Here is a 27,696-nt window from a genome sequence, read left to right as displayed (position 1 = left end):
CCATGTAGAAGATTTAGATGAAATCCAGCTTCCTTGTTTAATCCTGAGCCACTTCAGTTAATAAAACATTCACTGATTTGATAAATGTATCTAATATGACCCTGATTATGAAGGGCACGGTTATGGAAATATTAGCTGAGCTGATTCTAATAAAAATCACCTCAGGTTTGTGTGTATTGGAGGAGTATGAGGTGCTAAGGTAGTTACCTGTGCCGTTATTGCAGGTTGCAGGCTTTTCAATGTACTTTCGCAACCTTGGTCCTGGCTAATGCAAATATTAGTGGGTGCTTTTTAGAAGCATCTAACTGTTGTGTAAGAACATCAAGCCGGATTTATAATTAACATTCTTAATTTTCTACTTAATGTCTTTTCAATTAAAATTTAATTTATGCATACAACAATAAACATAAATAATAATGTATGCATACAACAAAGACCAATAACAAATTTGCTGTAGATACAAAGAACTGCAGATGCTGGTTTACAAAAAGGACACAAAGTGCTGAGGTAACTCATAAGTTCTAGGAGCAGAATAAAGCCAATCGGCCCATCAAGTCTACTCCGCCGTTCAATCACGGCTGATCTATCTTTCCCTCTCAACCACATCAGTTTCTTCTCAGCCGTTATCAGGCAAAATAATCATCTTACCACAACCAGAGAGCAGTGCTGAACTACTATCTACCTCTTTGATGACCCACAGACTACCCCAGACCTTACTGGCTTTACCTTGCACTAAATGTTATTCCCTTATCATGTATCTATACACTGTAAATGAATCGATTGTAATCATGTATTGTCTTTCTGCCGACGAGTTAGCACCCAACAAAAACTTACACTGTACCTCGGTGCATGTGACAATAAACTAAACTAACCCCTAAACATGAAATCTGTCGATCGATCACAAGAATCTGTCACTCGGCAGGCCAGGCAGCTTCTTTGGAGAACATGACATTTGGGTTGGGACCTTTCTTCAAAACCATTTGCTCTATTTTACTGTCATTGATTGCAAGTTGGTTCACATCTCATTCAGTTCAGTGTTGGACAAAACCATTTATTGGCAGTTTGTGCTCTGATACAAACCACTGGTGTCGAGTTGGAAATTCACCCATCTCTCTACATCTCTCCCCTCATTTAAAACATACCTTACATCAGCTTTCAATCTGTTCTCAATTATTCCCCATGACATTGAGTCATAGAGTGATACAGTGTGGAAACAGGCCCTTCGGTCCAACTTGCCCACACCGGCTAACATGTCCCAGCTTACCTAGTCCCACCTGCCCGCGTTTGGTCCGTATCCCACCAAACCTCTCCTTACCTGTCTAACTGTTTCTTAAATGTTGGGATAGTCCATGCCTCAACTACCTCCTCTGGCAGCTCGTTCAACCCACCCACCACCCTTTGTGTGAAAAGGTTTCCCCTCAGATTCCTATTAAATCTTTTCATCTTCACCTTAAATCTATGTCCTCTGGTCCTCGATTCACCTACTCTGGGCAAGAGACTCTGTGCATCTACCTGATCTATTATAAGATCACGAGGGGTGATCCTCCTGCGCTCCAGGAAATATAGTCCCAGCCTACTCAACCTCTCCCTCTAGCTCAGACCCTCTAGACCTGGCAACATCCTCATAAATCTTCTCTGTACACTTTCCAGCTTGACAACATTTTTCCTATAACATTGTGCCCTGTACTGAATATAATTCTCTAAATGCGACTCTCCTGTGCTCCAAGGAATATAGTCCCAGCCTACTCAACCTCTCCCTGTAGCTCAGACCCTCTAGCCCTGGCTTAGATACAAATTTTATTTGATGACATTCCTGCAGTAGTTTACTATGTTGAAGGCATGATTACAAATGTGACATGTTACTATAATCAAAGTACATTCACTTTTACATTTTTATATTTTAGGACATGTCATCGAAATCTGTATAAGAGTGCAGAAGGATAACGTTAATAAGTTGGAGTGCGTTTAGGAAGTAAGCAACATGGCATACAAAGGATCCTACGAAATCCAGATGGTAAGTAAATGCAGGATTGATCAGTTTAATAAAAGGCACATTCAAGACATTCACAAAAATAAGATGCAATGATCAGTAGCCTGGCATTTGAAATGAGAATGATCAAGTGTCTTTAAAGAAACGCCTGAGAACTTCCATGCAGTTTGCATTCTTCTGAGGACCAATGTCTAAGGTAATGTCCTGCACCTATCCCTGCCACATGCCTGACAAGAGGATGCATTGAGAAGGAGGTGAGATGTGAGGAGGATAAGGTTGGAGTTGGACCATGCCTCAACCTCTATGGTTTCAGCCCAGCCACATACTATCAGCTCCACAACTGTACAGTGTCGTGATAATGGGCCATGGAGGGGGAATGGTGTCCATTATTGTCAATTATCCACTATAACTGAGTAAGGTATTATCATTGTTTGTACAGTAGTTGAAACAAAGAATGGCAGATGATGGTTGATACACAAAAGGACACAAAGTGTTGGAGCAACTCAATGGGTTGGGCAACATCTCTGGAGAACATGGATCGATGATGCCAGGACCTTTCTTCAGACTGATTCAGTTTGCTGAGTTACTCCAGCACCTTGTGCCATTTCACCTTATAAACTAGGCAGCGATGCCGCTGGTCTGCACCAGCGAGGCCTTCTTCACTGGTTGACGTGGCTGTTGTTGCAGCTCACATTGTAGCCCCCAACAAGATGCACCTTCTTCAGGCCACCGCTATTGGCAGGACATGTTTAGTCACTGCGGACTCCCACCCATCGCTTCGTCCGCTCCCCCGCTGGCTTCTCCTCCTTCACCCGTGCAGTCGCCGACATCTTCCAATGTGGAGGTGGAGGTGGAGGCGGCAGTGGAGTGGGGCAGAGGCCGAGTGGACAAAGCGATGGCCGACAGAAAGAAGCGGCAGCTGGTGAGAGGGCTGAAGAACAGCGGCCTGAAGAACAGCGCTGTCCCTAGAGGCTACAACGTGAGCCTGCAACAACCGTCACATCAACTGGATCCTGTGGTGGGTGAAGAAGGGCTCGCTGGTGGACCTTGCAACCCGGGGTGGCGTCAGAAGTATTGGCTGGGGAGATCGTGCGAGCCGGCGTGGCACGGCAGGTCCGTCCGTTATAACCAATATCCGTTATAAAGGGGTCCGTTAAAACAAGTATTGTTTACTGTATTACAATAATGGCCAACATTGTCTCCTTCACGGTGATTAAAACAAACACACCCGTCCCCTTCTGGTTACTCCCTGCCTCATCAGGACATGCACCATCTCAGTGTGCAGGAGGTCCACCAGTGAGAGATGTGGAGCCTATTTGAACCATGCAGTGACAGCGTTTGAAAAGCTTCCGAGTGTGCACAGCTTGTTGGGTGACTTGGTGTGGAAGAGTGTGGTGAAGTGTATGAATGTCAGGCATGACCCTCAACTGATGGAGATTGTCAGAGATTGAGCAGTGGCGGTGTGGTGAATTGAGATGTGACTGAGGCTATTGCCGCAGGTAGAAGAATACATTCACTGAACTTACGGTGATTAAACTTCACAGTTTCTCATATCCTTGATGCTTGATTTGAAGCACAGATCTCACTGTTTATTTACTCCCACTACCCATTCACTCTGAAGAAGGGTCTCGACCCGAAACGTCACCCATTCCTTCTCTCCAGAGATGCTGCCTGTCCCGCTGAGTTACTCCAGCATTTTGTGTCTACCATATAGTCTTATATCTGGAAACATTCTGTACCGTCTGCAGTCACAGTATATGTCTTTCTTTCCCACTTCTTTGATTCCAATCCTCTGCATTATCCAAGAGTATTGGAACCATTCCCTCCTATGTTGTACTGCACTTTCTTGTTTCCAAGGTTTAGTTGTTTGAGCTTAGTTCACAGATACAGCATGGAAACAGGCTCCTTCGGCCCACTGAGTCTGTGCCGACCAGTACCACACACTAGGGACAATTTACAATCTTTACCAAAGCCAATTAACCTACAAATATGTACGTCTTTGGAATGTGGGAGTAAACCGGAGCACCCGGAGAAAACCCATACGGTCACGGGGAGAACGTGCAAACTCCGTACAGACAGCACAGGTAGTCAGGATCAAACCCAGGTCTCTGGCGCTGTAAGGCAGCAGCTCTACCTCTGCGCCACCGTGCCTCCCCAAGGTCAGACTCAATCAATCCATGCATGACCAGAGTCCACGTCCTGCCTGGCTTTAAATAATATGAGCCGTTCGTGATATTGATCCACAATTGACACAGCCAGTCAATAAGCTGCAGTTAACACAGACGTTGTGGTTAAGCCATTAATATCAGTGGCTAAATTGTTCATTGGGAACCCCTCTCCCAAATATGGGGATATCCCAATGATGCAAAGCCTTCCTTCCTAAAAATGGACTGTGCGTTTCTGCCAACTTTTAGAACCAGCTTTAGAGGCATTGTCGGCCCACGGGTGTTACGTTTAAATAGGCACATCTAGCATGAGATAACTGGCCACTTGTACAAATCACACCAATACGTAACATTCACAGGAGTGCAAGAAAGGTGAAAATCAGAATATTTGAGAGTGGGAGTGTGACCTTTCCGAACTCTGCTTCCAAAGTTTAGTGTTGCTCATCACAAGTGGCTGAGAAGAACTGTTCACTCTCGGTTGCCTTAATATTTCAAGCCGAATCTGCAGATTTATTTAAAAGTCCTACTAAAACAAATCTGTAATAATGGTCTTACCATTATGCTGATTATGCGATTATTATTGAGGAAAATTGAATCATGTATGATGACATTAAATTACTCCAAACTACCACTGTGGGATATTAGTTTAGTTTAGTTTACTATTGTCGCCTGTACTGAGGTACAGTGAAAAGCTTTTCTCGTGTGTTATCCTGTCAGCAAAAAGACTATACATGATTACAATCTAGCCATCCACAGTGTACAATACAATACGGTTTCATTCGTCACATTGCACATAAAGTGCAAGTGAAATGAATTTGTCAGCAGTGGTACAATGATAAAGAACACACAATACACAATAAAAATTTAACACAAACATCCACCACAGCATTCATCACTGTGGTGGAAGGCACAAAAATTGGCCAGTCCTCCAGATATACAGATACAGGCTAAAGGGAATTACTTGCAGAAGGAACTAGGTTATTAAAATAATTAACCTGTTAACTGAACTGTTAATTGTCTGTAAAACAAGGCTAATATCAATGTTGTTTGATGAATTATTGAACTGAAGCTCCACTATTGGAGGAGTGAGATTAGATGCTGAATGCAAGTAACCTCGTCCAATTTCTTGCGGTAGTCAACGCAACTGAATGAGAATATCAAAATCTCTCATGATGTACTTCATGCAAGAAGCAAACTATTTTCTTTTGTTGGGGGATTGTTGATGGATGATGAACTTCTTCACTCTTCACTCATCTGATCTTCAATGCCCAATATCTCTCCACCTCTGCCACTCGGTACAATAAGAGATGTTCGTTGTTCCACTTAAGGCCAAACAGGACCCTTCCTCACGCAGAGGCATTAAGGGTGACTTCAGTGATGAAGAGGCAGATGGCTTGAACAGATCTCTGGATGTGACGAATTATGAGGATGTTGGCTTTGAAACGGAAGAGACTAAATTGAATGATGATGATATTTTTAATTGTGAGTAGAATTAAAAAATGTGTTAAATCATTTTCAAAACTACAAAATAGTGAGCTCATTTCAATTTGTTAACTCATAGTTAACGCTTAACACAAAAAGATTTTACCACTAGTTGATACAGATAAAGGAATTTTTTCAATAAAATTGGATAAAAGAGGAAGCAAATGTTTTGTATTCAGAAGAAAACAACAACATATTGGTTAAGCCTTTCCCCAAAGCCAATAGATGATCAATGAATGTTGGAAAAAACTGTTTCTTTCAGCTGAAAGTCTTGCCCACATCCAGTATTTGCTGTCATTTAGCCTGAACCAGATACATGTTCCAACTCCGGTAGAGAGGATCACTGGGTTCAGACTGCAGGAGTGAGAGTACAATGAGTTTGGACTCAAGGAGTGATGGTTCAAATGTTTCAGATTGCTGGAGAACAGGCCGGTCAGTTCATCATCTAAAAATGAGGATCATTGAGTTCTGACTTCACGACTGAGGATTCCATGAGTTCAGATTTTAGGCGTGAGATTTCATTTCAGTCAGTTCAGACTCCAGGTGTGAGAGTTCAATGAGTTTAGACTTCACGGTTGAAAGGTAATCGAGTACAGACTCCAGGATTGAAAGGTCAGTGAGTTCAGACTCCAGGGTTGAGAATTCAGTGAGGGTTCCATGAATTGAGACTTCGGGAATGAAGGTTGATGCGCTCAGAGTCCAGGAGTAAGGATCATCAAGGTTAAATTCCAAGAATAAATAGGAATAATTCTAAGTCATTGACTTTAGATATTGGGAGTAATAGCCATGTCCCACGGTACCAGTTCATTCCAAGAGCTCTCCCGAGTTTTAAAAAAAATCAAACACATGATAAGCACGGAGAATGAACGTGGCGGGTACGTCGGAGCTCAGGAACGTCTCTTAGCGGCTCGTAACACTAACGGCAGGTACTCGGGAAGACTCGCTAATGGCAGGTAAGCACTCATGAAGATTTTTCAACATGTTGAAAAATGTGCACGAGTGGTCATTACCGTAAATCTCCGAGTTCGAATCAGGGCAAACTCGGGAGAGCTCTTGGAATGAACTCGTACCGTGAGACAGGACTTTAAGGGTGTAGCAAGTTCAATTGCAGTGATTCAATGAGTCTAAGAGTGAGCAGTTGATGGATTCTGACCCTAAAGCTATTGCAAGTTAGCTAGATTTTAGAAAGAAGAAGTCTTGCTGCATATTTGTTTGGCTATGGTTCAGGCATGCCTGGAGTATTACATACAATTTTGTTCTCTTATCTTAGCAAAAAACAACATATATTTGACTGAACAAGGATTCAACTGGACTTGTTCCTGGGAAGAAAAAGGTTATTAGATGAAGAGAAATTGCAGAGGGTTGTCCAAAACTTGGTGTAGTTCAAAAGAGTAGAAGAAGATGTGAGAGTGCTTGGTGGGTTTATTCACTGAGGGCTTGTTGCCTTTGGTCAAAGACCCTGGAAGCTGGAGGTGGAGAATCTGGAGAATAATTTAATGTTTGTTACCAAGACAAAATGAAATGTCTTCATTCTGAGGACTATGTATCTTTGGAACCATCTTCTCTTGGGACTCTGGATATCTAAGCCTGAAATCCCTGGATTTGTGGATACTAATGGCATCTGAGAATATAAGGCTAGAATGGGAAAGTGGACTTGAGATATTAAGGAAAATCGGGTGTAATCTTGTTGAAAGGTGCAGCAAACTCGAGAAACTGTGTTGTCTATGTCATTGGTGTCTATTTCTGAGGATTCACGAAATTCTGATTCCAGACTAAGGTATAGCAAATTTTGGAAAAACATTGATAGTAATAAAATCCAGGAGAGAGGTGAGAACAACAAATAGCAAGATGGAGAAACCTTACACTCCAGGATCTGGAAGTTTGACCTTGAAGCATTGATAGCCAACTGTCTACTGACCTTTTATCTAAGCTCCAATTGTAACCATCAATGTTCTCCTTGGTTCCATGCAGTTACATTTATAAAAATACTCATAGAAGTCAATTAAAATGGGTTTCTCAGAATATACATTGATGAGGTTAATTGAACAACACAACTTAGTGCATCCTTGTTAATGTTCCTTTTAAAAAATCTCTCACAGACCTCCGTGACTCATTTGCCCGCAGTCCCCACGCACCCTCCGCCAATAGTCAGCAAGAGAAGACAGAACATGGGGATCAGGTAAAGAGCTATGTTGCTCTGTGTCCCAGAGTGTGTTATTGGCTGATGTATCACCTGTCTGCCACTGCCCTGCTTTCACTTGTTCTCAATATACCTGGACAGCGTGGACTGCATTGACCTTCTGCAAAGGTGTTGTGTTACTTCAAGTTCAGGTTCAAGTCAAGTTCAAGTTACATTTATTGTCACATGCACCAATTGGTACAGTGAGATTTGAGTTACCATACAGCCATACGAATAAAAAAGATCACAACACACGATAGAGTTTAACATAAGCATCCCCACACAGCGGAATCAACGTTTCCCACTGTGAGGGAAGGCAATAAAGTTCATGGTGCATGGAACAAAGCACATACAGTGAGCAGTCAAAATCTCACATATCACGAAATTCAAGAAAAACAGAACCAAAGATAGACACAAAAAGCTGGAGTAACTCAGCGGAACAGGCAGCATCTCTGATGAGAAGGAATGAATGACGTTTCGGATCGAGACCCTTCTTCAGACTGAAGAAGGGTCTCTTTTTGCGTCTATCTTTTATTGTCTATCTTCGGTTTAAACCAGCATCTGCAGTTCCTTCCTACACGAAACCGCGCCAAAGTTCGTTTATGACAAAACTGAGGTTAGCAAGTAATCAAATGGTTCCAGGGTGCTGTGTACTGTGTGCTCTTAGGGAGAAGACTGTTTCTTTCCAAATATCACTTCTTTGAGAGCAGTGTCAAGCAATTATGGTGAACATTAGTTCTTATGTGGTTCTTTATCCTTCCCTTAATACTCCATCCTCATTATAAATAATTTCACACACTGCCAAAAAAAATGGCAGTTCTGAACTGTTCTGACAGGTATGGCATGGCACTTTGGATCGATAGAGCCAAGAGAAGTGGAATTAGGAACATAGGTAGAAAGATAGATCAATTAGCCTTGATTTCCACCTGATCAAACTTGGGCAGTGTTTACAGACGTTTATCAAAGGGGATAAATAAATGTGAGAAAGTCTGTAATATGATAGAAAGATCAGACTGTATGTACCTTGTAGAAGAAGTAATCCAGATAGTTAATGATTTGTTTTAAAACTGCAGATGCAGGAAATCGGAAATAGAAACAGTTAATACTGGAAACAACTCAGCAGATCAGTTGGAACCTGTCCTGCTGAGATCTTCAACATGTTCTGCCTGTGGTGTAACCAGTCATTATTTAATTCTAAATTTTCTTGTATTCTTATTTCTAAGTTCAAAAGGTTCCCTTGTTCGCGTGGGGTCTATCATTTTGTATTACTTTACCTTAATCTGTTTTGTTTCTTTAGTTGTGTTTAGTTTAGATTAGTTTAGAGATATAGAAACATAGAAACATAGAAATTAGGTGCAGGAGTAGGCCATTCGGCCCTTCGAGCCTGCACCGCCATTCAATATGATCATGGCTGATCATCCAACTCAGTATCCCGTACCTGCCTTCTCTCCATACCCTCTGATCCCCTTAGCCACAAGGGCCACATCTAACTCCCTCTTAAATATAGCCAATGAACTGGCCTCGACTACCCTCTGTGGCAGAGAGTTCCAGAGATTCACCACTCTCTGTGTGAAAAAAGTTCTTCTCATCTCGGTTTTAAAGGATTTCCCCCTTATCCTTAAGCTGTGACCCCTTGTCCTGGACTTCCCCAACATCGGGAGCAATCTTCCTGCATCTAGCCTGTCCAACCCCTTAAGAATTTTATAAGTTTCTATAAGATCCCCTCTCAATCTCCTAAATTCTAGAGAGTATAAACCAAGTCTATCCAGTCTTTCTTCATAAGACAGTCCTGACATCCCAGGAATCAGTCTGGTGAACCTTCTCTGCACTCCCTCTATGGCAATAATGTCCTTCCTCAGATTTGGAGACCAAAACTGTACGCAATACTCCAGGTGTGGTCTCACCAAGACCCTGTACAACTGCAGTAGAACCTCCCTGCTCCTATATAGTGTGGAAATGGGCCCATCAGCTCACTAAGTCTGCGCCGACCAATGATCACCCATACTAGTTCTATCTTACACACTACGGACAATTTACTGAGGCCAATTAACCTACAAACCTGCACATCTTTGGAATGTGGGAGGAAACCAGAGCACCCGGAGAAAACCCACGTGGTTATAGGGAGAGTGTACAAACGCCATACAGACACAGGATCGAACTCGGGTCTCTGGCGCTGTAAGGCAGCAACTCTGCCGCTGCACCACCATTCCAGTCTCTAAGCATCTTTCTATTCCCTGTCCTCCAGTCATACCTGCTCATCTGTTGCCCAAGGTAAACACAAAATGCTGGAGTAACTCAGCGGGGCAGGCAGCATTTCTGGAGAGAAGGAATGGGTGATGTTTCAGGTCGAGACCCTTGAAAGTATATCTGTTGCCCAATCTCCTTTCGAAAATATACAAGCCTTATGCCTCAACTAACATCTGTGGTAGATGCATCCACTTCAACCACTTTCTAAACTCAGATCTTTCTTTGTACTTTCTTACTGGATATAATTGTAAACATCTTGTCGTGACAGTTAATTTTGGATTCTGCCACAAGTTGAGTGACCTGAATAAATTTTAAGGTGCAAAACCGTGTGGGTTTGGGCTGGGGGGGTTAGAAGCGGAGGGATTTACACTATTCCAGCTCACCAATTTGACCACTTTTTGTTGTTTGTCAATTTCAAAATCAGTTAGTGGTAGTGACGTGACCTTTGCAGTTTAGTTGTGGGCTCATGTATATCATTCGTTTAAAAAAAACTAAACTAAACATTCTGTCACCAAGTGACTGCATTTCCATAGCCCCCCATTTGTAAAGGCCAAGCATATTGAGGCTCTCATGATGTCCTCCACAGCTAATCAATGGAGACCCCCTCTACTTCTTTACTCCTTCACCTTGTTCTCTGGAGAGGAAGGGAGTGAGATGTGAATAACTGCGCTGGATGGATGGGAAGCAAATGTTGAGTTGACCTGTGGGAGAGAAGTGTGACGTTGCGTAAGGATGAATGTCAATGTCGGATGATCAAATGAGGATTTGAGGAAGTACTTACGAGGATGGGCGGGGGGGGGCACTGTTTGGGAGCGATGTGCTGGAGTAGGATTGAGAAGGTTGAGGTGACATGTTCATCAAGGTGTGGTTGCACACTTAACCTACCTTGTTAAGTTATTTGGATAAAGGAACTGCAGATACTGGCTTACAGAAAAATACTCAAAGTGTTGGAATAACTCAACGAGTCAGGCTGCATCTCAGCAATGATTTTATTGTTAAACTATTCTGCATTGAAACGACATGCCCCACTGAGATAACCCCCCAGGGTACTTTCTTCTGCAAACACAGGAGATGCAACCCTCGACTACATCCAGGAAACCTGACAGTCCTTCCAGGTGGGACAAAGATTCATATGCACCTCTTCTAACCTCATCTACCGTATCCGGTGTTCCAGATGTGAGCTCCTGTACATAAGTGAAACCAAGAGTAGACTCACAGACTGTTTCGCTGAACACTAACGCTTGGCCAAGGCTTACGGGATCTCCCAGTTGCTAACCATTTCAACTCCCCCCCCCCCCATTCATATACTGACCTTCCTGTACTGTCTGTCCTCCATTACAATTTGGAGGAATAGCTCCTCATATTTTGCTTGGGTAACTCACAACCCAACTGTACGAATGTTGAATTCTCCAATTTTACGTAACTAAACATTATTTCCTTTATCCTGTATCTGTACACTGTGGACGGCTTCATTGTAATCATGTATAGTCTTTTTGCGGACTGGATAGCACTCAACTGCCCCTCAGTAAACGTGACAATAATAAACTAAACTAAATCTCACCCACCCAGTCCAACCTACTTACAATGTTAACCTCATTCAGATCTTTTCTACATTTTCTCACACAGTCACGTTGTCTCCGTCCATTAATCGCACACCTTTACCATGACAATATCATGATCCATGACTACATAGTGCAGTAAAGTGAGTGAGCATTTTGCTGTTTCTCCCGGTGACTCTGTTACCAAACTGCATACTTTTGATAAGTAATCTCCAGGCAAAGGCATCGCGACTGGTCCATGTAAAGTCACCAAGGTTTGCATTGTCCAAGACAAAGTAGAGACATTGAGCATCTGAAAAATATATGGTCGTTTGTCACACTCAGTGCAGAAGTAAAAAGTGTTGGTTGCATAGCTAATGAACACAGATTGATAGAACATTCTTCAAGTAATCTCCCAAAATCACACGGGTAGCATGACGCGTTATTAATTAATACATGTGCCTTCTTCTTCTCCCCTTAGGCAATCTCTCAAGATCAAGAGTGATTAATATCCACTCCAGTGATGTGGGTTCTGAGGTGGTTAATGAGGGCAATGTGGGTACTGTAGACTCTTCAGTAGGTGGGCTGGTGGTGGCTGATGGAGCAGATGCTTGGATAGTTTTTGAGGTGGAGCATTTCTTCTGCAGGACTTCAGGTGTGCTCTTGAAGCATGGACTTGCAGTTCACACTTCCACCTGAATGGCCATGAGCTAGAAGTCCCCAGGAGTCAGTGGGATGTTGCAGTTTTTCAAGGTGACTTTGAGCACGTCCTTGAAATCTTTACCTCTGTCCATGTATACTGTCTCACCATGGCATGGCACAGCATAGAGTGTCTGTTTCAGAAGTCTGATGTTGACCATGTGAATGGCATGTCCTGCCCAATGGAGCTGACCAAGTGTTACTGGGTCATCATACCTGGCATATTGGTCTGAGAGAGAATACCTGTCCTTCCTCTGAATTTGGAGGACATTGCAGCAGCAGGATTGGTGGTGTTTTTCCTGTGGATAAATACAAAGGTTTTACCAGGGGTATAAAAAAAATCTAATGACCTAGCTTAGCATACATGTTATGTGTAGGAAAGAACTGCAGATGCTGGTTTAAATCGAAGGTAGACACAAGATGCTGGAGTAACTCAGTGGGACAGGCAGCATCACTGCTGAAAAGGAATTGGGTGACGTTTCAGGTCGAGACCCTTCTTCAGTCTGTCCTGCTAAGTTACTCCAGCATTTTGTGTCTACCTTCGTCAGCTTTGAGATTCAATTAATTTATAGTTAGTGTTAAATAATGAGTATATTATTTAGTTGTTGGTTGATATATACTGGCATGCTACTATGGGAGGATATATATGTGTGTGGTTTTTTTTAAATGGTGTATACATTAGTATTTCCTTTAAGAGAAATAGATTACCAATGGTGGTGGTGGTAATGGGACATGTCCTTTTGTGGCTGAATGAATCAATCTGTTCCATATACAAAAACAGGTTGTAAAGCCTTGTAAAGAGGTTCATGTGATCTTGATACTTTGATTGGTGACCACTTGGTAATTGGGGCTGTGATAGGTGTAACTTGTAAATAGTTTGTACCAATTCTGTCAGAATTGATAAATTGTCATTTTTCCCCCCTATTTACTTTCTCTATTCAGTTGGCCACAGGTGAAGAAAGTCCCAAGCCTCATTCGAGGTTCATATCGGGAGCCGCAGACCCCAGGTACGTGACACCTCAAAGCTTCTTTACCTGATTGTAATGGGACGTTGTGGATAGATGTCGGTTTGGGGCTTTCTTATAACTGGATTTCTTCCTTACTGACCATGCGTTTTTTGACCCCCATGTGTGAGGATGAGAGGAGGAATGAGAATTCTCTGGCCATGATTATCCACGATTCTCCACCCCACACAAGGGAGGTGCATGATTGATCAACCAACTGGTCTTGTCATGCCTTACCATTTTGTCTGTTCACATGGTATGGTCTGCTCAATACAAGTAGAGTTTGATTCACGCATCCAACAGTGAAAGTTAACCTCCTGCACAATCGTCTGATTGATTTGATATAATTCTTGTATTTTGCAAATTCCTTTAGATATACTGTATGAACAACCATTCAAGAAACCCAATGCTTGAAAGTGAAAGTAGCTCAATCAATATCTGTGTGAAAAAGTTACTCCTCAGCTTCCTATTAAATCTTCCCCCCACTTTAAACCTATGTCCTCTGGTTCTCGATTCCCCTACTCTGGGCAAGAGACTCTGTGCGTCTACCTGATCCATTCCTCTCATGAGAGAGTTCCTCTCCTTTGGACTATATAAGATTTGCATTATACCCAAAGCTGCATTCTAATGTTGTTTTTACTTTTGTGTTGTAGCAGAGGAAAAATTATTCTGCAAAAGGGTAAGTGGCTCATATCAAATGTTTATATCTAATGTTTTCAACAAGTCAATCACTTCAAATGTTCTTGCCGATAAAGCACCAAAAAGCAACTTTTCACAGAGGTGAAAGGCAATGTCATCAGACTTATAAAAGAAAGTTAGTAAAAGCTTATCAAAGAGTTGATTTGAAATATTGATCTTAGACAGGTCATCTTCTTCTTGCGTATGGCGTGCACAGCCTAAAGTTGTAGGACAACTTGTTCTATTTGATCTTATTTGATTGTGCTCGCCAGGTTGATTGCATTCGTTGAAACAGGGCGGAGCACGTGAAGGTTGCAATCTTCCTCTTTGGCGGATCTTGAGAATTAAGGATGTGTTCACAGTTTTATATACAATTTAAAGCCAGATTTCTTGTAGATATAGAGATTTTTGTAAGTAACAAGATTAGTGCTGGTAATTTATTGGAGACAACGCAGAGCATAGAACAGTCCAGCACAGGAATAGGCCCATCAGCTCACAATGTCTGTGCCGAACATGATGCCAAGACCAACACTTAACTGCCTGCACCTGAGCCATATCTCTGCATTCCTTGCATATATATCCATGTGCCTATTCAAAAGCCTCTTAAACACCACATTTGTATCTACCTCCATCACCATCCCAGGCAGCACCTTCAGGTGCCTACCTCCCTCAGTGTAAAAAACTTGCCCTGCACATCTCTTTTAAATGTTGCCAAGCTCACCTAAAAGCTAAGCCCTCTAATATTAGATAGTTCCACCTGGGATAAAGGTTCTGACTGTCTACCCCTATCTATGTTCATAATAATTGTATATACTTCTATCAGGTCTCCCCTCAACCTCTGGCGTTCCAGAAGAAAAAAATCAAAATCTGTCCAACCTCTCTCTGTAGCTAATAGCCCCTAATACATGCATTATTCTGGTAAACCTCCTCTGTACCTTTTCAAAAGCCTCCACATTCTTCTTGTAATGGGGTGACCAGAACTGTACGGAATGCTCCAACTGCAGCCGAACTAAAGTCCTATAAAGCTGCATCATGTCTTCCTGCCTCATACTCAATGCCACAACTGATGAAGGCAAGACTACCATATGCTCTCTTTACCACTCTCTCTATCTGTGCTTCCACTTTCACGGAGTTCTTACTTGGACCCCAAGATCCCTCTGTACATCAATGCTGTTAAAGGCCTTGCCACTAATGGTTACTGTGGAGAGGACAGATAATTTATTAGTGAAAAGAAGACAGAAAGTCCAAGGAGGATATTAAAATAAAAGAAAGCAACCCCAGTGGCTAGTTGGTGTGAAAGATAATAAATTATGAGGAAAGATATAAACTGGACTAAATATGTAAAAGATTGCAGTGCTTGTAATTGAGTAACATACATCGGAGAGAATATTATTAAAGGAGGATTGTGTTTTAAAATAATCCATTTAGAATATTTTAAATAGATTAACAATGGAGCTGGAAACACAGATAAACATGGAATGCCTAATAAGTGTAGGAAATGTTTTAAGAATAGATGCATTTTAGGAGCAGGAACAAATTGCTTCACCCGCTGACTCCATTCATAATAGTACAGCTGCCCAATAGCAAAAAAGCACTTTATAATTAAACTGATTATACAGTAGTTTGTGTTTCGGGCCGAGACCCTTCTCGACCGGAAACGTCACCCATTCCTTCACTCCATAGATGCTGCCTCACCCGCTGAGTTTCTCCAGCATTTTTGTCTACATTCGATTTTTCCAGCATCTGCAGTTCTTTCTTAAACATACAGCAGTTTAATTTAGTTTAGTTTAGTTTAGTTTGGTTTAGTTTAGTTTAGTTTAGTTTAGTTTAGAGATACAGCACAGAAACAGGGCCTTTGGCCCACCGAGTCCGCACTGGCCAGCGATCCCCACACACACAAGGGACAATTTACATTTATACCAAGCCAATTAACCTTCAAAGCTGTGAGTCTTTGGAGTGTGGGGGGAAACCAAAGATCTCGGAGAAAACCCAAGTGGTCACGGGGAGAACGTACAAACTCCATACAGACAACGCCCGTCGTCGGGATCGAACCCCGGGCCATATGGCGCTGCAAGCGCTGTAAGGCAGCAACTCTACCGCTGCGCCACTGTGCCGCCCCTGAAAGTTGAATTCTTTCTAGTTTTTCCAATTCAAATGATGGCGTCTACTGTCACCTGAACCCGAACCTGAATCACCTCACAATGTGGACTGTGGTGTATTATGGGATTGATAATGATATAAAAATCATTTTTGGCAACACAGTCATGTTATGAAGAGGTCTGACTATCAACGTGGAAATAAAATGTAAATTAAAAATTATAATATTATTCCAGTAATAATAAATGTGTTTGAAGTCATTCTACCTAAAATCGTTCTGTTTGTGAATAGATCCCCCAGGAAGTCTCCCGTTTCAGTCTGACACATATAACAAAAACTTTGGAAAAGAAACTTTCCACAAGGTACAGTTTTACAGTTTTGGGAATAAAGGTCTCGTCATAACTGCTCTAAAAATTGAATTCAAGTGTGCGATAAAACTACTTGAGGAATGGCTTCCAAGCAACTATTAATCATTTGGTAACAGTAACTTAATTTAACTTATCAGTGACTTAATCACAATAATTTGCTGTTTCTTAAGCTTGTTTCTGAAAAGTGTTGCAAGATTAAAGAGTTCCATTAGCCTAAGGCTTTTTTGCCTGAGGTGTTCTCAAGAACAATCTCCACACGTGTGGAGTGAAGTATAACTCAATTTGCACTAAAACAGTCCAAGGGACTTCTACTTAAACTTCTGGGAAAGCATTACTTTGTTCTATTTATTTTCCCATGAAAGCCACGTCACCAGTGTTGAATGTAATTTATTTTTTACCTCACATCTGGAGTCTTGGTGAGGTGAATTCGAACCATACATCATCCTTTATTTTCAAATTCTAACCTCCATATTTGGTTTTAATTACATTATTTTAAAGTTGTGTGTAGAAGTGCTTTATTATCATATAGTTACTGCCAGTTATATTCTTGTGATTAATACATTTTAATGTTAAATTCTATAGATTGTACAGTCACTTTATCTCCTTCTTCTGGGTCTTACCTCAGGCATTTGTTGAAATGAATGAACTGACGAAGGATGGGGAGAAATCTTACTGGAAGGAACGTGCACGATGGATAATGTACGAGGAGAAGCTCGAGGAGGAAACAGACCGTTGGAGTAAACCACATGTCCCTTGTCTCAGTTTCAGGTGTCTGCTGGAAGTACAAAGGGCCATCAACAATGGTACGTATAGTGTCTACTGAAGATATCTAGTGTCAGTCTGAAGAAGGGTCCCAACCCAAAGTGTCACCAATCCATATTCTTCAGGGATGATGCCTGACCTGTTGAGTTACTCAAACTCTTTGTATCTAAATTGGTATAAACCAGCATCTGCAGTTCCTTGCTATTGCATCTGTTATCCATTTTAATCCTTCTCAAATTGTGCTGCAAATAGTTTCCCTGAGTCCAACTTTAATATGTAAAAGTAATGCATTTCTGATGAATTTACTCGATGCAACAGTGGCACAGCTGGTAGGGTTGCTGCTTCACAGCGCTGGAGACCCGGGTTCGATCCTGACCTCGGGTGCTGGTCAATGTGGAGTTTGCATGTTCTCCCTGTGGCCGCCTGGGTTTCCTTCGGGTGCTCTGGTTTCCTCTCACATCCCAAAGACGTGCTGGTTTGTAGGTCAATTGGCATTTGTAAAATTGTACCCAGTGTGGAATGCGTGAGAAAGTGGGATAACATAGAACTTGTATAAACAGATGATCAATGGTCAGCATGGATTTGGGGGATGCTGTATCCCTAAACTAATCTAAACTTAACTAAACTAACTAAATTAAACTAAACTAAATTAAACTTGTTTACAAATGCCGGTTAAAAACAGATTCATTTTTCTCTATCAGGTGCTGTCCTGTTTGACTTGAAGGAAACCACCATGTCTGGGATTAGTGTTCACATTGTCGAAGAGATGATCGCCAAAGATCAGATCAGAGCACAAATGAGAATCACTGTGTTGAAAACCTTGCTCTTAAAACACAGGTAAAATGACCATCTCTTCAGAGCTGATTTAAAGTTCCTTCGGACTGTCATATGTTTGTCATAGGAAATCACTGGAGCAACAATTTTTGCAAAATTCTTTAGGAATGATAAGGGTCTCTTCGATAAAAACCTCTTAATTGGGTAACTTTGCCTGAAAATCTCTTAAGATTTAAAATACATTTGGACAAGTACATGGACAGGAAAGGTTTAGGGGGGTGCGAGCCAAATGGGGTCAGGTGGGACTAGTGTAGATAGGGCATTTTATGTCAGCATGGGCTAGTTGGGCCGAAGGGATTGTTTCTGTGTTGTATGACTCTATGACTCTCTATGTGATATCATGTAGGATTATCTAAGGTGACCTAACCTCCTTCATGGAACAATGTACCTGCATCCCTAGGTTTCTCTGTTCTACAGCACTCCCTACCATTTACTATGCGGGTCCTGTCCGGTTTTGTGCTACCAAAGTACAACAACTGAATTAAAATCCATCTGCCATTCCGTGGGCCATCACTCAATTGATTAAGATCCGAATGTTACTATAGATGACCTTCACCATCGTAGCTGTACCACCAATTTTAGTGTCATCCACAAACTTACTAACCATGGCATCTACATTCACATTCAAATCCTTAATAAATCAATAATCAATAATTAATAACAGTGGACCCAGCATCAGTCCCCTGTGGTACAGCCTGCAGTCTGAAAAAGAACCCACTATCACTACCCTTTGACTCCTTCCACCAAACCAACTTTGTATCCAATTGGCATAACCGCTAAAATGTTGGCCAATTAATCTCCAAATGCCTAGATGGCTCTAGATTACATGTGATCGAACCTTCTACACCAGCCAACCAAGAGGTACCTTGTTTAAAGCTTTGAGAAAGTCCTTTGTAGATAACGTCTACCACACTACCCTCATTAATATTCGTGGTCACCAAAATCAATCAAATTCATGAGACACACAGACCCATGTGCTTTCCCTAATCAGTCCTTGCCTTTCCAAATGCATGTAGATCCTATTTACCAGACTTCACTTCAATAACCTATCCACCACTAATGTAAGGTTCAACAGCTTGTAATTCACAGGTTTTTCTTTGCAGCTTTTCTTAAAAGTGGCACAGTGGCGCAGCTGGTAGAGCCACTGTCTCACAGCACCAGAGACCAGGGTTCAATCCTGACCTCAGGTGCTGTCTGTGTGGAGTTTGCACATTCTTCATGTGATTGAATAAGTTTCCTCCAGGTACTCCGGTTTCCCCCCACATCCCCAAATCGTGTGGATTTGTAGGTTACATCACCTCTGTAAATTGCCCCCTAGTCTGTAGAGAGTGGATCTGAAAGTGGGATAACATAGATCTAGCATGAATGGGATTGATGGTCGGCATGGACTCGTGGGCTGAATGGCCTGTTTCCATGCTGTATCTCTAAATTAAGTTCAATAGAATCACAGCCCTCCAGTCCAAAGATGATACATATATCTCTGCCAGTGACCACCCCCCCCCCCCCCCCCCCCCCCCCTTCCTTAGCTTCCAACAATATCCATGGATGCACTTGATCAGGTCCAGTGAATTTATCTACCATAATACACTAACAGAAAATAGGAATAGCTGAACAATTACAGATGTGTTAATTCAGGGAATGTTCTCTTCAATGCAGTATCATACTGTACATAAATATAGTCGACAATCTGTATTTTTATTCACCACAGACACCAATTTGATGAAGATGTTAGTGGTCATCTGGATATTGAAACAAAGTTAAAAGAGGTAAGTCAACAATTCAGTAGTTGCGTTGGAAATGTGTACTACCTCCTAATGAAGAGTAGTTTATCAACAAGATGAAGATTAAATGTTATTATGCTAATTGTCAATAATGGGGTGATTTTTGTGTCATATCCGTGCAAAATAAGACTGGAAACCTCAGCCTTGGTCAAAGCCTTGCATGGCTGAGGCAGTTTTGGAAAATAAGCGCAGGAAACAATCACTTCCTGCCATACATTTATACTTCAGCCTGAAATGGGACTAAATTCATTTCAGTATTGAGCCTGAGAGTGCTTGATTCTGCCACTGGGCACCTGCCATTGAAACGTATTCAAATCCTTGTATGTTCTTTCCTTTCTCAACAGAAACTTTCTTTTGATCACTCCGTTTTACAGCACATATAGAAAAGGTTCTAATCCAAGCCACTCAGTAAATCACACAGGTTTACCTTCTGTTTGCCCAACAAAGTGTTACATTCTTTCCCATAAATGGATACATGATATTTAGTGCAACAAGTTTAAATGACAAAAAACAATACTCAGGAATACCCAAGTAACTTGCAATTTAACTGGAATCAAATGTTTGGCACAAAGCTCTACAAGCTTTCCTTTGGTTGTTCTTCAAAGTATTACTTACTTACTTACTTACTTACTTACTTACTTACTTACTTACTTACTTACTTACTTACTTACTTACTTACTTACTTACTTACTTACTTACTTACTTACTTACTTACTTACTTACTTACTTACTTACTTACTTACTTACTTACTTACTTACTTACTTACTTACTTACTGACTGACTGACTGACTGACTGACTGACTGACTGACTGACTGACTGACTGACTGACTGACTGACTGACTGACTGACTGACTGACTGACTGACTGACTGACTGACTGACTGACTGACTGACTGACTGACTGACTGACTGACTGACTGACTGACTGACTGACTGACTGACTTACTTACTTACTGCCTATTATGCCTCCTGGCATGTAGGGCAGCAACGAAGGTCCTCCACTCCTGTCTGTCCTGGGCTAGCTTCTGGACACTACCCCTTCAAAGTATTTGCTTTCTTATTATATTTTGTTGGCTTTCTTTCTATTCCACTCACATCCTACATTCCCACGTTGAGTAAAATTTGACAGCAAGCATCCCTTCGTAATAATTCTACCCTGTGTTATTTAAAGGGGTTTGCAAGAAAGGGTTTGCATTTAAGTAAATTACAATGTTTTGTTATTTGTGGAAAGGATCATCAGAGCAGACGTCACTCGGAAATAATGGACAAAGTTCCAGAAAACACAGAGGCCACCCTGGTTCTTGTTGGTAAGTGTGGCATTCCCTTTTGTGCTTTGGAATATAAGTGGAAACAAAATTGATAGTTTGAATTAGAACACTCTTCTGTCCTTGTGGGGCATTTGTGGTGAAGTGAGTTGGTTTGGCTGCTTTCACTATCACTCACATCAACCAGATGCAGGAAGCTGGAAAGGAGGAAGCTGTAGATACATCCTGATAAAGTAACAACATGCAGATTATGCTCATGCCGTGTCTTAGTTTGCTAGTGGGTGCCTTTCGGTTATCAGATTCAGATTCAACTTTAATTGTCATTGTCAGGGTACAGTACAGAGACAACGAAATGCAGCCGCATCTTATCTGCGGCTTTGGATGAACAATTAGGCCGACACGGTGGTGCAGCGATAGAGATGCTGTCTTGCAGCGCCATAGTCCCGGGTTCGATCTGTGTTGTCTGCGCGGAGTTTTTATGTTCTCCCCTTGACCTGCATGGGTTTTCTCCGAGTTCTTCGGATTCCTCCCACATTCTAAAGGCGTACAGGTTTGTACGTTACTTGGCTTGGTATAAATGTAAAATGTCCCTAGTGAAGGATAGTGTTAATGTGCGAGGATTGCTGGTCGGCGTGGACTCGGTGGGCCGAAGGGCCTGTTTCCGCTCTGTATCTCTAAACTAAAAATCAAATTAAGCGGGTACCATTCAAAGAAAAGTAAGATATTGGAATGAATTGCCAGAGGGGGTAGTTGAAGCAGGTACAATAACAACTATTAAAAGATATTTCAACAGGTATATGGATAGGAAAGGTTTAGAGGGATTTGGGGAAAATGCAGGCAGGAGGGACTAGCATAGATGGGGCAACTTGGTTGGCATGGGCAAATTGGACCAAAGGGCCTTTTTCTGTGCTGTATGACTCTATGACTCTGTAAACCATTCATCGCTGTTACCCATTTTCTCAAATCTATAAGAATTTATAGGAACTTATTTTAAAAAAAGACGTATTTAATGGAGAAAGATATACATACCATTAAGTTATGTTGGCCGTGTACTATACATGATTGAACTGAATAATTTGGAGGCTTTATTCTCAGATCCGACATTTCCACGATTTACCTTAAATATTAACTCAAGTAGACGTGAATGTGATGTCAAAAATACTCAAGGACACCTCAATGCCTTCCCTTGTAGGTTGTGTGGAGACAATGGCTTCTCCAGCAATGGCCTTTGTGCGTTTGGAGCAGGCTGTGTATTTGGAGTCAGTGCTGGGGATTCCCATCCCCACCAGATTCATAGCTGTATTCCTGGGACCCAGCACTTCTAATCTGGACTACCATGAAATTGGACGCTCACTTTCAACTTTAATGGCAGACAAGGTAAGGAACGTTTGGGAAACTTTGAAAACCTCAACATGTTGAATTCTTACATTGCATTAAACTACTGGAACTTGGCAAAGCATTTCTTCTCTGGATAGATGCTCCATTATATAGGAACTCGTTTACTCACGTTAATGGGGCTTCCCCCAAATCGAAATTTGTTACATCGAGAATTGTGCTGTAAAAGCGTTCATGCAAATGGAAATTTTCAGGTATACTCTATCCACTGTCCCGACTGACTCCTTGGAATTTGCTCATCAAGATTAAACATAATTTGATGTACTGAAATCGCAAATAGTCCACAGTGCATGTCAAAAGTCTAGTTTCTTAATTCAATTCCCAGTTACAGATGGCAATACTGAGAATCCTTGGTTGCCACTAAAACCTCATATTATTCAGTGTAGATGCTTATAGCTAGTAATCACATCTTTGAACTGGAAAAGGTCAGCCACTCCCATCCCTTGTGGCACTCTCAGCTACTTAATATTGAGAATAGACACAAAATGCTGCAGCATCTATGGAGAGAAGGAATGTGTGATGTTTCTGGTCGCGAGATGCTGCCTGCCCCGCTGAGTTACTCCAGCATTTTGTGTCTATCTTTGGTTAAAACCAGCATCTGCAGTTCCGTCCCACACACTGCTTAATATTGAGGATGTCTGGAGAAAGGTTTTAATAAGTTCATGTAATAGGAGCAGAATCAAGCCATTTGGTCCATCACGCCTACACCGCATTCAATCATGGCTGATCTATCTTAACCTCATTCTCCTGCCTTCTCCCCATAACCCCTGACACCCATATACAGCATTGTATATTCTGAAATCTAAATGGGGAGGTTTAATGATGTTCTGTTTTCCCAGGTTTTCCGCCAAGTGGCATATGAAGCAAAGAGTCGCAGCGATCTGCTGACCGGTATCCGTGAGGTTCTGGACTACAGCATTGTCATTTCCCCAACAGAAGTTCATGATGAGGATCTACTAAGGTCTGTCATCCCCTTCCAGCATGAAATGCTGTTGAAGAGGAAGAAAAAGATTGATAAGAAGTTGGGAAAAACGGCTGTACCATTACAAATCGGTAAGTCAGGCAAGTCAGGCTCCCTTTACATTAAAGATAGACACAAAATGCTGGAGTAATTCAGCGGGTCAGGCAGAATCTCTGCCTTTTTGCAACCTATTCACCTGACGTATCGTCACCTATTCCTTTTCTCCAGAGATGCTGCCTGAACCGTTGAATTGCTCCAGCATTATGTGTCGACCTTCAGTGCAAACCAGCTCCTTTTTACACATCCCTTGACATTAATGTATTTATGTGATAGCAGGCTCTGGCCATGCCGGCTTTCATGAAACATCCCCAATTACCACTGAACTGAGGGGGCAGATAAGAGTCAACAACCTCAGTGGGTCAGAAGTAGCGGATGGGGCAAATTGCCTATAAATGACATCTCTTTCCCTGAAGCAATGAAGCAAATGGGCTTTGATGACATTCCTGCCTTTTCACAGTTACTGTGACTGAGGCCAACTTTTTGTGATTCTTTATATATTTGCCTAAAATAATTAAAAATGCGTAATATCAGGTATTTATGATGACTGGTGGGCATTATGTATTAGAAAAAGGAAGGAACAATCATTGAAAATACCAAATAGCATGACAATCACGTGAAATGGATACTGTAAATAATGCAAAGTAAATGATAGTACAAATGTAGAAAAAGTCATTTCTTTTAACCTGTTATGAACAAAAAAATGTCATTACAAAGAGTAATGAATGACAGGATGGTGACTTTCTATCTGTGGATAGCTTAGTCCAGTTTGGTTTAGTTCAGAGAAACAGCATGGAAACAGGCCCTTTGGCCTATCGAGTCCACGCCGACCATTGCTCACCCGTTAACACTAGTTCTATGTTATTCTACTTTCTCATCCCTCACATACCAGGTGCAATTGACAGCATCAATTAAGCTGCAAACCCGCACGTCTTTGGGATGTAGGGGGAATCTGGAGCACCCAGAGGAAACAAACGAGGTCACGGGGAAAATGTGCAAACTCCACACAGACAGCACCCAAAGTCAGGATTGAACCCTGGCCTCTGACGCTGTGAGGTAGCGGCTCTAGCAGCACTAGTGCAAATGACCGTCAGTAAAGTGTGAGATTGGTAATGTGAGCTTTCACCAGGAAACTAGGAAAAGCAGCCCTTCAAAAGTGCTAGACAAAATAAATTGTGCAACAGGGGTTAGGATCAAACTCTGATTAAATGTAAACTGGAAGAAAAAGCCCAGCCTTAAAATTATAGTTGACCCCAAGAGCTCATCAAAATAATCTCATCTTCAGGTTGACTGAGGTATCATATCCAATATAGGGGGTGCCATTGTTTCTATCATAGGTAGACACAAAATGCTGGAGTAACTCAGCGGGATAGGCAGCATCTCTGGAGAAAAGGATGAGTGATGATTCGGGTCGAGAGCCTTTTTCAGCCTGAAGAAGCGTCTCGACCCGAAACGTCACCCATGCCTTCTCTCCAGAAATGCTGCTTGCCCCGCTGAGTTACTCCAGCATTTTGTGTCTACCTTCAATTTAAACCAGCATCTGCAGTTCTTTCCTACACACAATGTTTCTATCATTCCAGCCGCAAAGAAAACAACACCCCCTGAAGACGATGATCCTCTCAAAAGAACAGGGAGACCGTTTGGAGGTTTGATCCGAGATATCAAGCGGCGCTACCCCAAATACCTGAGCGACATCAAGGACGCCCTGAACACTCAATGTCTGGCTGCAATTATCTTCATTTACTTTGCTGCCTTGACCCCCGCCATCACCTTTGGTGGTCTACTCGGTATGACGCTATTTTCAGAATTATTTTTCATTTATTAAATAATTCAAAAATAACATCTACTATCACGAAAGCAAATGTGTTTTCTAAAAGTGCTCCACTCAAATTCTATCATCTGCTGGTGATACTTTTAATTGATGGCTCCCTTAATAAAAGTAGTTTGAATCATCACATTCAAAAATCTAAGTAAGGGTGGAATGTTGCCAAAGAGCATCAATATCTTAATGGAAAAGGATGTCCAGAATCCACTAAAGCATAGAACTTGCTTTACAGAGTCAAACGCAAAGTAGATATCACTAAACATCATAAGATCATAAGTGATAGGAGTAGAATTAGGCCATTCGGACCATCAAGTCTACTCCGTCATTCAATCCTGGCTGATCTATCTCTCCTTCCTAACCCCATTCTCCTGCCTTCTCCCCATAACCTAGTACATAAGATATCCAAGTAGTGAAATACGGACAGACTTGGTGCAGAGTGGGTGCACAGTCACGAAACAGAATCTTAAAATTAACCACAACCACTCCTCTTTATTTTCACCAGATTCATTGCTCTTTGTGCATTTACTAAAAAGTCCAAATGCATCAAGGTCTACAACACCAATCGTCTGTCTGAGGGCCTTCCTGGATCATAGTGACTTGTAAAATTGGTTTACCTTTTATTTATCTTGATCACTCTTCCTTCCAGCCATCACTTCATTACACTTTATTTTCCCTTTGCTATTGTTCATTTAACAATCACCTTTGACCAATGATTTTTCATAAGGTCATCAGGAATATGAGTAGAATTGGCCATTCGGCCTATCAAGTCTATTCTGCCATTCAACCACGGCTGATCTATCTCTCCCTCCTAACCCCATTCTCCTGCTTTCTCCCCATGACGTCTAATACCTGTAATTTAGCTAAGTTGATTATTATTGTCACATGTACCGAGGTACAGTGGTAATCTTTTTTTTGCGTGTTATCCAGTCAAAGAAGACTATACGTGAATACAATCAAACCATCCACAGTGCACAGATAAAGGATAAAAAGTACATAAAGGATAAAGGGTACATTTAACACAGCAAATAGCACAACCTACTAGTTTAGTTTAGTTTATTGTCACGTATACCAAGGTACAGTCAAAAGAATTTGCTGTGTGCTAATCAGTCAGCAGAAAGACAATACATGATTACAATTGAACCATCCACGGTGTACAGATACATGATAAAGGGACTAACATGAATAACGTAAGCAAGTAAAGTCTGATCAATCTTCTTATCGAGTCAACACACAATATTAGAAGTTATTCAGCCAGAGCTGAACACACTTCTCAGCATCTGCATACAATGGTGCCTGCCTTGTCGCTTCTTGTGCTTCTTGTGCGTGGTGGTGGAAAGATTGGTGGAAACAGGGCCACGACGTGAACGCTCTTTCCTTGACCCCAGTCTGATCAATGAAGTAGATAGTAGTTCAGGACTGCTCTCTAATTGTGGTAGGACAGTTCATTAGAGACTAAAGTAATCCATACATCAGCTACACTGAGATATCTAGACTCATAAACCACTCTATACTCTTAACTTTGTTACATAAATTAGGTTCTTTGTTGTTAACTAATTGTTTATTTCAGTGAATTGAAGTAAGAATACCTTCACTATTTCCATATCTCTTGATTCTGTTTAATCTTTAGCAGGAACATGCTCAATGACTGGATCACCATGAAATATTGGGATAGACAATTCCAAAGATTCCAAAAGCCACTTCCCATCCCTGTTCTAAATACCCGCCTCTTATTTATGACATTCTAACCCCCGACGTGCAGCCACTAGCCCAGAAAACACCCCTTATAACTACCTTGCTAGGCCCTTTGAAATCACCCTTTACTCTTCAGAATTTTACATGAGTGTATGCTTACCCTGCTTAATCTTTCCCCATGCAACAGGCACATCACCCCAGGAATCAATGTTAAGAATTCTGAAATTTAAAAATAGGCTCAATATTTTTTAGTTGCAAAAGTTGTTTGTGAAAATCAACAAATTGAAGTCTGAGAGGGCAAATCAAACCAAGTGAGGCACAAAAGAAAAGTTGATTCAGCTATGATGAGCAATGAGCACTAATGTCAAAAACTTGTGTCGACACCATCTTCAGAAGTAGGACAATACAATTTTGGTTTCCACACTCTCACTGCCCCGATGCCTAACTAATCATCACCTTATTTACAGAGGAGAAGACCAAGGGCAACATGGGCGTTTCGGAGCTGATTGTTTCAACAGCAGTTCAAGGAATCATCTTCTGCCTAATTGGTGCTCAGCCCTTGCTAATTTTGGGTTTCTCTGGCCCACTCTTGGTGTTTGAGGAAGCCTACTTTAACGTAAGTATAAAAGTTTTTCTTTCTGTAAGAGTCAAGCCCAGTTTATGAAAAGGTTTGAGT

The 27,696-nt window shown here is 41.6% G+C and overlaps 1 protein-coding gene across 2 annotated transcripts in view; it reads left to right on the top strand.

The window, feature by feature from the left end:
* Window positions 1-27,696, top strand: part of slc4a1 (solute carrier family 4 member 1 (Diego blood group)) — a 58,782-nt gene that overhangs the window by 6,691 nt on the left and 24,395 nt on the right. The window contains exons 2-15 of one of the 2 annotated variants that reach the window (XM_033035363.1): window positions 1,905-2,014; window positions 5,484-5,637; window positions 7,737-7,816; window positions 13,243-13,307; window positions 13,958-13,983; window positions 16,371-16,441; window positions 17,073-17,250; window positions 17,911-18,046; window positions 19,752-19,809; window positions 21,057-21,132; window positions 22,283-22,467; window positions 23,325-23,538; window positions 25,084-25,290; window positions 27,488-27,636. In XM_033035363.1, the coding sequence (XP_032891254.1) occupies window positions 1,982-2,014; window positions 5,484-5,637; window positions 7,737-7,816; window positions 13,243-13,307; window positions 13,958-13,983; window positions 16,371-16,441; window positions 17,073-17,250; window positions 17,911-18,046; window positions 19,752-19,809; window positions 21,057-21,132; window positions 22,283-22,467; window positions 23,325-23,538; window positions 25,084-25,290; window positions 27,488-27,636 (1,632 nt within the window). In that variant the 5' untranslated portion in view covers window positions 1,905-1,981. The remainder of the gene's footprint in view (window positions 1-1,904; window positions 2,015-5,483; window positions 5,638-7,736; window positions 7,817-13,242; window positions 13,308-13,957; window positions 13,984-16,370; window positions 16,442-17,072; window positions 17,251-17,910; window positions 18,047-19,751; window positions 19,810-21,056; window positions 21,133-22,282; window positions 22,468-23,324; window positions 23,539-25,083; window positions 25,291-27,487; window positions 27,637-27,696) is intronic. The other variant, XM_033035364.1, reaches the window with a different exon arrangement.

Source organism: Amblyraja radiata, chromosome 16, assembly GCF_010909765.2.
Source record: "Amblyraja radiata isolate CabotCenter1 chromosome 16, sAmbRad1.1.pri, whole genome shotgun sequence".
Lineage (NCBI taxonomy): Eukaryota > Metazoa > Chordata > Chondrichthyes > Rajiformes > Rajidae > Amblyraja > Amblyraja radiata.
This window is presented reverse-complemented; position numbering and strand designations above follow the sequence as displayed.